Source organism: Dipodomys spectabilis, unplaced genomic scaffold (assembly GCF_019054845.1).
Source record: "Dipodomys spectabilis isolate Male_0828 unplaced genomic scaffold, ASM1905484v1 ptg000145l, whole genome shotgun sequence".
Lineage (NCBI taxonomy): Eukaryota > Metazoa > Chordata > Mammalia > Rodentia > Heteromyidae > Dipodomys > Dipodomys spectabilis.
This window is the reverse complement of record NW_024870822.1, coordinates 23,126,172-23,135,530: the sequence shown is the minus strand read 5'-3', so window position 1 is coordinate 23,135,530 and position 9,359 is coordinate 23,126,172. Positions and strand designations below refer to the sequence as shown.

Sequence of the window (9,359 nt, the reverse complement as noted above, 5' to 3'; positions counted from 1 at the left end):
CTGGGGCTTGAACTCAGGGCCTGGCACTATCCCTGAGCTTCTTTTGCTCAAGGCTAGCACTCTGCCACTTGAGACACAGTGTCACTTCTGGCTTTTTATGCTTATGTGGTACTGAGGAATCGAACCCAGGGCTTCATGCATGCTAGATGAGCACTCTACCACTAAATCAAATTCCCATCCCCCAGGGAACCCTCTGAAGCATCCACTTGGGTTGGAAATCTAGTGTGAACTGAAGTCTAAAGGTGTGCCTGAAACACACAGAGTGAGAAAAGCTGAGTGCATACCATTTCTTCTTGCTTACCCAAGAGGAAGGCCAACTGTATAGAATCACTTTTGAAGTGAAGAAACACATGGAAAACAGAAGGTGCTGTACAGCAGCTTGGACTTGGCATTAAAATATGCCATTGAAGCCATGAGTTTTAGTGTCAAACTTTAGTCCATGTGGAGAGCACACAATACAGGTGTCCCATGACTGTCCCACACTTAGGGAAATCTAAGGATGGGCTTGACAAGGATCTTATTGCTCCAGATCACACACCCAAGAGAGTTGTTAGCTTTGTGTACATGCATGTCATATGCATTTTGAATGTGTATAGATGTATATATATTAATTTACATCTTTCCATTTCATTTCAAGCACTGAGCTAAATTCAGCCTAGACAGTATATTTTTTTCTGAGAAACCTTTCTACTCTGTGAAAAGAAACTATGCTTCCAAATGGGAGAAGGGGAGGCTGAAGGATAACCATGGAAAATGAGATGGGAAATGGGAAGATACTCCCATTCCAGGTGTGATCTTTAGGGTCAGCATTAGCTGTCAAGCACATGTCTTCCCGTTAGCCACCGCGAGGAGGAAAATGCCAACAATGAGCATCTCACTGTCCCCCTGGTGAAGATGGTTCAGCTCTCCCTCACCACCTGAGCTAGGAACAGGGGAGTTCCTTGGTCAAGGTCACTTCTTCATCCACCAGATGCACTCCCAGGGCAGTTGTGTTGATCTTCCAAGAACATCTAATTACTGTGTGTGAATAGCTCACACTATTTCTACTCCAAAAATAGGTGTTGAGTGTGAAAAAAAAAAATCCCTCCTCATTCCATGATGAGATGGGTGGCAGCATGTTCACATCTGGATGTGACACACCATATTTGGGGACTGGGTGGTGAGCTGAATCCACTGGAGCAGGGCTTGATGAGAATGAGGCTTTCTACTGTTCTGTAGGCTGCTCGTGCTGGAGTCCTGAGCTCCACCAGGACTCTCTCTGGGCTGCCGAGCAGGTGGATCTTCCAAGGGGCCCATCAGCCTGCTCCACACAAGAGTTATAGGAATTGTAGAGCCCCAGCACAATAGTTAAGACCAGCAGCACTGCAGCCATCATCCAGATCACTTGCCAGTGCCGACACAGTTTGGGATACATGACTTGTAAGAAATGGACCAGTTCTTCAAGTTTACTGTCAATGATAAAAGAGGTAGAGGGTTTAATATAATGAATTCATATTATCATGCCCAGACCCATGCTTCTCCATTTGAGGATATCTCCTATGCTGTCAACAGCAGAGGGTTTTCAGCAGAGCTGTGCATATTACTGAAAATACCTTAGGTATTTTCAGCAATTACTCAAAATACCCTAGGTCTTCTGAATGAGAATCGAGAAAGCTTTGGTATAGGAATCTATACTCAAATTTCCTTAGGTGATTTTTGATGCTACTGTAGTCCCATAGCTGCCATAGTGATAGCTACTGGTCCACAATACTCTTAACTCTGATCCTTTACCGATTCATACCTATCCTATTCATGGGATGATTACTCAAACTGTATTTTACAAGCCTGAGGATATGTGGTTAGCTGATCCATGCACCCATTACCATTGCTTAGCTGACTTAGTGATCCTGCACTTAGTGTACTACTCCCTGACTTGATACCTTCTTCAGTGCTGAGATGTGTAATTTGTTGCTCTCAGTTCCACCTTTGTGTCCATAGTGGAGGAATCATACTAAACAATCAGAAAGAGTTTGATGTCCAGTGATAACTGGTAAAGGTTCAGACCAACCGCAAGAGTCACTTCAAACCACCCCAAAGGCCATGAGAAGATGAGTAGCCTCTAGCAACTTCTAGTTCATATATTTTAGCAACCTCTTTATACTTTCTCAAATTTCTTCCTCTTCTCTTGCTCTCTCCCTTTCTTCCCTTTATCTCTTTTTTTGTACCTCCCCCCCCCTCTTTTTTTTATACAGGGTCTTGCTATATAGCCCAGGCTGGCCTTACACTTGCAATACCCTATCTTAGCCTTCTAAGTGCTGCTACTATACCCAGAAATTCCTCCATTTTGCTCACTTTCCTTTTTGCTTCTTTACCAACTACTTTTCAACCTTTGGTGGCCTAGTGAAAAGACATTTGTTCAGAGATCCAGTATAGAACTCACTGGTAAAGCCCTGTCTATTTTTAAAACTTTTTGAGAAGTGAGAATACTTGGGATTATCAAACCAAAGAGATAAGGCTCACATAGACCCTAAGGTGCAAACAGACACTTGCAGTATACTAGCCAATTGGTGAAGAGTTGGTTATTCTAATACAGAACTAGTAGATGAGTCACCATGGCATGAAAATCTCTATAAATGGCCTCCTTAGGAAGGGACCAGAGGCTCAGTGTACTTACCTCAGATGTTAAAGCTAAGTAAAGGAAAGAGCGATTGGTTTCTTATCAATATGAGAAGTGCATCAGCTCATTTCAGGTACAATTAAGCAAAGATAAAAAGTGAGCACATTAGCTGATGTGAAAATCATTGGTTATTTTAATAACTTTTGGGAAGAGAGAGACTGGAAATACAAGCTTATTTTCTTCTAGACCTTTCTAGGTTCTATTTAAATATAGTTGAATACCCAAATGGAGTCATTCTTTGGAGCTGTATTTCCATGCTCCAAAGCAGACTGCTGGAGCAGGAAGAATCAGTCTCTAAACCCACTCTTAACAGATGACCAAGGATGGGATCAAGATCAGCTTTGTGATTCTTGTCTGGTCACCCACTTCAAGTGTCTAGGAGAGGTTAGAAGCAGAATTCTTATTCTTCTGTCCTCTGTGCAGCTGCCAAATAATATATTTGGCAATGTCCGAGTACAGTGTGACTTCTGTTTTCTGAGAGTTACTGGAAAATTAAAGGCATCGGCCTAACTATCATTTTAACTTTGTAGAACAGGTTTGAACAGGTGGTGAAAAAAAACAAATATTTTATGTCACAGCTCACGCATTTCACTCCTTTAGTGTATTATGTAAATGTCAGAAGATTTCATTTTCTGTTTTATTATTACTCAGATGGGCTGAGTCACCCAAAGTTTCTTTAAAGTGATTCTCTGGAGATCAATATTTATAGCAAATTACATATTACATATAATAGGATGGAAATTCAGACACAAACACTTTAGTGTTTGATGTTGAGATTCTTAAATAAGGCACTGGCTTCTGGGCTTAGCTAAATGTTTTTAAGATACACTAAGTAGAACATGGAACAATTACTAATTTGAGACCTTTCTTGTTACTGAAGTGCCAAACTTGCATGGGGACTTGGGTTTGAGGGCAGATGGCTGTAGGCAACTCTGGGTCTAAGAGACTCAGGGATGGAGAAGCATTGCCCAGTACTGAAGATAACAAACTCTTGGGCTCAGTCCATGTTGGGTTTCAGGTGATCATGACTGGGAAGACATGCCAACCCCTATGAAGAAGATGGCTCCATACAGCTGGTCTTTAAAAGGTGAAGCGACAGCTTGGGGCTGAAGGCTGAGGACCCTATGAAGGGTCTTGCTCCTGCCTGCTATCCATCACCCGGGAACACACACATTCTCAAAATCAAAGGTTAGGTCTGAGGAGGAGAAAAGATTGGGAAACTGATCAAGGCCTCTCAGAATCAGCAGGACCAAGGGCACTTCCAAATGCTGATGACCAGCTGGGCAGAAAGGGACAAAGGAAAGGCTTTCCCTGGAGTTTTATGGAAGGGTGGGAGCTGCCAAATACCTAAGATCAAATTAGCTAGATAAGGCCTGTGCTTTATAAACCATACTGTTTATATTCCATGTACTCTCTCTGTTTATTTCTCTTTTGTTCTTGCTGTGTTTGGGAGCATTAGAAGTTCTAGCTTATTTTAGCTGTATTTAAAGTGACAAAGGGAGAGTTTTTGTCCAGGCTTGGGCTTGATGACAGTCAAGGAGAAGATGCTGTGTTGTGGCCTGAAACATAAGAGCAGATGACCCCTAACGGAGGTGGAACCTAAGGAAAACAGGATCAAATTGCTTAGAGTATGGATTATGCTTGTTCAATTTGAGTGTCTTTCATTAGGAGAGGAGTCATGCCAGCACAGGCTACCTCTCCATGGGAACGTTCCTCTCCCTCCCACTCCCAGAATTCCTGGATGGCTCTTCCCTGTACAACAGGGGGGCTCAAAGGAACTCCACGTTGACAACTATCCCTTTGGTTGAATCTTCCATTAGTGGGCTCTATTGATGACTCCTACATGCTTTGAAGCACAGTCATCCTGCTTCTAAACCTTCACTGATTACCTTTGCATGTGGGTCATTTCCAGTTTAGCAGCAAGAAGTCACAGACATATCCCCTGTCCCAAGTTCAGCAGCAGATCAAATAACCATTTTGTCTGGGGACTGCCCTAGACCCCAGAAGGGAAGTGTTCTAACGTTGCTATAACTACATTAAAAATAAATAAAATTTCAAAGCTTATAGTGTGAATGTACTAACAGAGACGATAGCATAGCATATATGAAGTTTGGGCCATTCTGAAAATCCAGTATGTTGGTGTGCAGTCATTAAACATAAAGGACACTGTCCACTTCTTCTACTGGCACAAGTTTTTCTATGAGATAATCCAAGCCTAGTAGGGTTGAGGATATATTGAGACTAGACAAGGTTACATCACCTGCTCTGTGTTTTAAAGGCCAGGCAGGAAACAGGATCTATAGTCACTTTATCTACATGTTATATTTCCTACCTTCCACTCTAATTTAGGGAAAAATATACATGAAATATAAAGTATCTTTAAATAAAAAGATAAGAATTTCCAGTCCAGAATGAAGAGACTCTATATGGATGACCAAACTGGTTGGAGACACCTTTGCCAGTAATCTGTTTGTCTTCTACCTCATGTGTTCCCTCTGTTTTGCCCTTGTTCTTATTCTTGTAATATATACCTTCCTCTCAGTTTTCAGTTCAGCTCTCTTCCTCTTGGCTTTTTTATGGGGATGGCTGGGTAATGGGCGGACCGTGCTGTGGCTGGGAACAAGTCTACTAACCACCCTTGATCCTTTCTCGGTTCCTAAGAACTCTCCATGGCTGTTTCCCTTGCTCATAAACACCTCAGACTGCTTGGCTCTTGCAAACATACCATGAATTATTTAGGCTCTTGATGTCCTTTACCTCATCCCAAATGAGTGCTCTGTTGGTTTCTGATGGCTCCATACTTGGGCCCTAGACTCATTGCTGTGCTTGACTAGCATTTCCAGAGAATTTGTGCAAGTCAGCCATTAAGGGAATTGTAAACCATTTCAGCAATGGCACAGGCTCCAATTGCAGGCTTCCCACCTGCTTCTCTGGTCCTTTTCCTCATCCTCAGTTTCTTCCATCTCCTCAGGCTCCTCAGGACTCTCACTCTTCTGTTCGTCCTCTTCCTCCTTCAGGTCTTGAAGTTCTTTGGTCTTCTTTAGACCTTCTTGGTATCTAGAGAACAAAAAGGAACAACTGAGTCTGGAATGGCCAGACATGCAACATCCTTTCCTGAGTCCATGGGGGATGGGACTGGAGCAAGCATCTCCAATGATACGTACTTCCTGTGGTTCCACACAACAGGAAAAAGCTGGGAAGGTCCACTGAACCCCAACATGGTTTATGTCAGTGCAATTTCCCCTCACTCCTCAGTCATCCTTCCTGTTTATGTGACAATGTGACAAACTGACAAGGGGAAAAATGTGGGACAGGGTCTCCTGCCTCGGTTCTTGTCCAATAGAACATTCCATAGAGATAAGATTGCATCTCCTCTCCACATAATCTTGGAATTTAACCTATGCAGCCATAGAACAGCCCCTGTGTCACAGCATACTAGAATGTTTTTCAGACATGTCAGGGCTTGACCTAGAGAGGTATTTGGTAAACGTTCACAAAGCTAGTACAGGAGTTTTCCCCCACACTTTCCGGGGGCAGATGACAGTTGTGAATGTGAAGACAAGCTTTCCTGGCATTTTCTGATGTCCTTCTCCCCAGGACTAGCACTGCCCTTAACACAAGCTGTTCACTGTTCAACAGCTGTCTTTAGCTCCAGCAGTTTGGCTTGGGCAATCCCACCAGCATGTATGGGAAGCTGTAGCTTTTGAAGGTGCTCCCTGCCATGTTCAAGGTGATTTTCCACATAGAGGTCTGTGCCCAAGTCCTGATCTATACTGTCACCCAGTGACCAACAGCTGGTCCTAGGTGCTACTGCTTCATTTAGACAAGGGGATGGGTGGAAGTGGAGGACTGGCCAGGAAAGTTGTAGGCAGCAGAGATGCAGCTGCCCCTGAGCATTGTTGGCAGCAACATGCCCACTATGCACATGTGTCAGGAAGTCTCAGGCACCACCAAGAGGAACCTACCCTGGCCCCTGATTTCCAGACCATTCTGGGCAGTGGCATTCTTGTGGCTTTGAGCCTAAAAAGAGAGTAGTCTAGTTATTGTCCAACCACACCCTCTGACCCTGCTTCCTTCTTTCTTTCCTTTGGAACAGTCTCACTCTTTCCTATGGAGTTTCTTCCAGGCCAAGCAGGCTCTGGGGCCTCTGGTTGCTTCCCTAATGTCTGTAAGAAACAGTAGAGGCCGTGGGAAGGTACTGTCTAAGATCTGCCAGGTGCCCTTTAGTGTAGCTCAAGTCTGACTCACCCCTTGTTGTAGGCCTCTTCCTCCATCCTGGCCTTGGTCTCCTGGCTTATCTCCTCCAGGCAGCTCAGAGGTGGTGCAGGGGCTGTGGCTTCACAATCTGCCTCGCCATTTGTCTTTCCACTAGTGAGAAGGAGGAAGTACAAGGTGTCATTTCAGGGAGAGGTTGATTGTCTGCAAACAGAACCATGCCTCTGGCCTGATTCCTGCTTACAAATGAATTTTCAGATTTTTAAAACTCTTTCTATCCTGAGACAAAATTTTATAAAAGCACTAGTCCATGAATCCTCCCATGAATCCTCCCATGATATTATGGGAATATCACATAATCTCCCCTTTTCCTCATGCTCCCAAATCCACCTTTATTCCTATTCCAGGAAGTGTTGTGAGTAGAAAGACAGGAATTTTCCAGTACTGAGATGAGGAAATCACAAGTAGGCCAAAATGTTCTGGGTCATTCCTTACACGTAGTCCATCTTGAGCCTCAACTCCTGCTCATTCTTTCAAATATTTACCGAGTATAATAAAGACATAGGCATATTGTAATGTGGAATTTAAAAAGGGGAAATAAGAATTTTTTTTGCCAAAGTGGTGCTTAGAAGAGAAATTTCCCACTCATCCTCAAAGAAAAACAAGGAGAAGAAAAAATGCACTTAATTACAAATTCCAGTATACATAAAAGAAACCTTACAGTGATAAGAAAGTACAAGGAGAAAATATGTTTAATGTGAATGGCCAGAAAAGGCCTCTCAGGTGGTGAAATTGAAGCTCATGACTGAAAAATGAGGTACAGCTCGTGGTATCCATGGCTCTCAAAGGTCATCCCAGACAGGAAATGCAGGATGTAACAAAGATTCGGAGACTCAAAAGTGCGGGGAAACCTGAGAAGCTGAAAAGGGTGAGTCTGGCAGGGGTTACGGCTTAGACAGGGTAAATCTTTGAGATGTGTAAGGGTCCAAACTGACTTGTCAAGTGGACAAGTGGATATACCCAAGTCAGGCAGATGAGAGCTCTCAACACGAGATATTCATTTGGTGTCATCAGATACACATGAAGTTCAAAGCTATGGAAATGGACAAGATTGCCTAGAGAGACAGCATGAGAAAAAAATGAGAAGACTCAAGAGGAAGCCCCAGCTAGCTCTGCACTAAGCTTGGGGTTGGGGTGGAGGGAGCAGGAGGAGAAGCTCACAGAGATGGAGTAGCAGCTGAAAGGGTACAGGGAAGCCAGGAGAAAGTAAAGCTTTGGGAACCAAAAGGGATATGTGTCTGAAAGGGAGAGCTTCTCATTTTCTTCTGAGTCCAAGGTGACTGACTATTAGACTTGATAATGGAGAGGTCACAGGGAATCCTGAGGTAATACTGAGGTACAAGGGTAGTTGAAAAGACGAAATAAGGAAGGGAAGATGACAAAGATGGGAAATGGAGGGGTATATCAGAGGGAACACTCAGCTGAAGCAGTTGGATCAGAGGATGAAACCCATTTGGATGTAGCAGGGAGAATAAAAGGGATGGCCAAAAAAAATCAATGTCCTTGACTAAAGAAGCCAAGATCTTAGAAAGGCAGAGGAACTGCTCCTTGGTTATAACAAAGAGCAGAAAGTGAAGAGTTGCTGGGGATTGGTGAAGGAAGATGAGACATCGGCCCTGTCACTGAAATGTTCTCTGTGGAAGGTAAGGTCATCTGTGGAGAGGTAGGTGATCCTGGAAAGGTTGAGGAATAAGTACAGTGCAGGAAAATAAATATACTAGAAAATTCTAGTAGCAAGGCTGGGCATACTGGGACCCACTTGGATATATGGATGGGTCCCAGGTTCGATGGAAGTGTCCTGATGGCCAAAGGCAAGATGCCTTCCCTAGAGATCCTGCAGCCCGCCTGGGTAACCAGAATCCCACTGGGAGTAATGTGGTTGTGGAGGAGCCCTCAAACAAGGTATAAGTGTGAGCAGAGCCTTCTAGCCCAGGTGCTGAGACATCACAGCTGCCCTCTGTCCCTGACCTCCTGGGCAGGGCTTGGGAGTGAGCCTTCACTCTGTTCCCCATTCTTGGCATAGGTGTTCTGTTTCTTAGTTTTCACTCAGACCTTGAAAATTTACATTTCATCAGGCTGGAAGCCAAAACCCATTGTGAACAAGAAAGATAACACTCTAAAAATACCAACTATTCATAACATTTCTCCCTTTGCAAGTTACATTATCCACTCCCTTCCATGTGACCTTTACCTAGTGTGCATGCAGTTTCCTATTTGTCAAAATGATTGGAGCAAGAGAAGAAAAACACAGCTGCAGCCAAGGGCAAGGAGAGGAACTCCTTCATGAAATACATTCAGACAGTAGAAATGAAATACCGGTATCACAATTTTTAATTTCTTTTATTTATAGCTGTTGACTTTAGAGGCTTAATGTTAACCAAGCATGAAGGAGGACAATATATTATAGAGGAAAAAAGCCTGCTTGAGG

At 43.6% G+C, this 9,359-nt stretch overlaps 1 protein-coding gene across 1 annotated transcript in view; it reads right to left on the bottom strand.

The window, feature by feature from the left end:
- Positions 1 to 626: 626 nt before the first annotated feature.
- The window catches only part of Irag1 (inositol 1,4,5-triphosphate receptor associated 1), a 73,010-nt gene continuing 64,277 nt past the window's right edge, over positions 627 to 9,359 (bottom strand). Inside the window, exons 18-20 of the mRNA XM_042691737.1 lie at positions 6,905 to 7,024; positions 5,579 to 5,713; positions 627 to 1,448 (exon numbers count right to left, since the gene is read on the bottom strand). Of these exons, the coding sequence (XP_042547671.1) occupies positions 1,205 to 1,448; positions 5,579 to 5,713; positions 6,905 to 7,024 (499 nt within the window). The 3' untranslated portion in view covers positions 627 to 1,204. The remainder of the gene's footprint in view (positions 1,449 to 5,578; positions 5,714 to 6,904; positions 7,025 to 9,359) is intronic.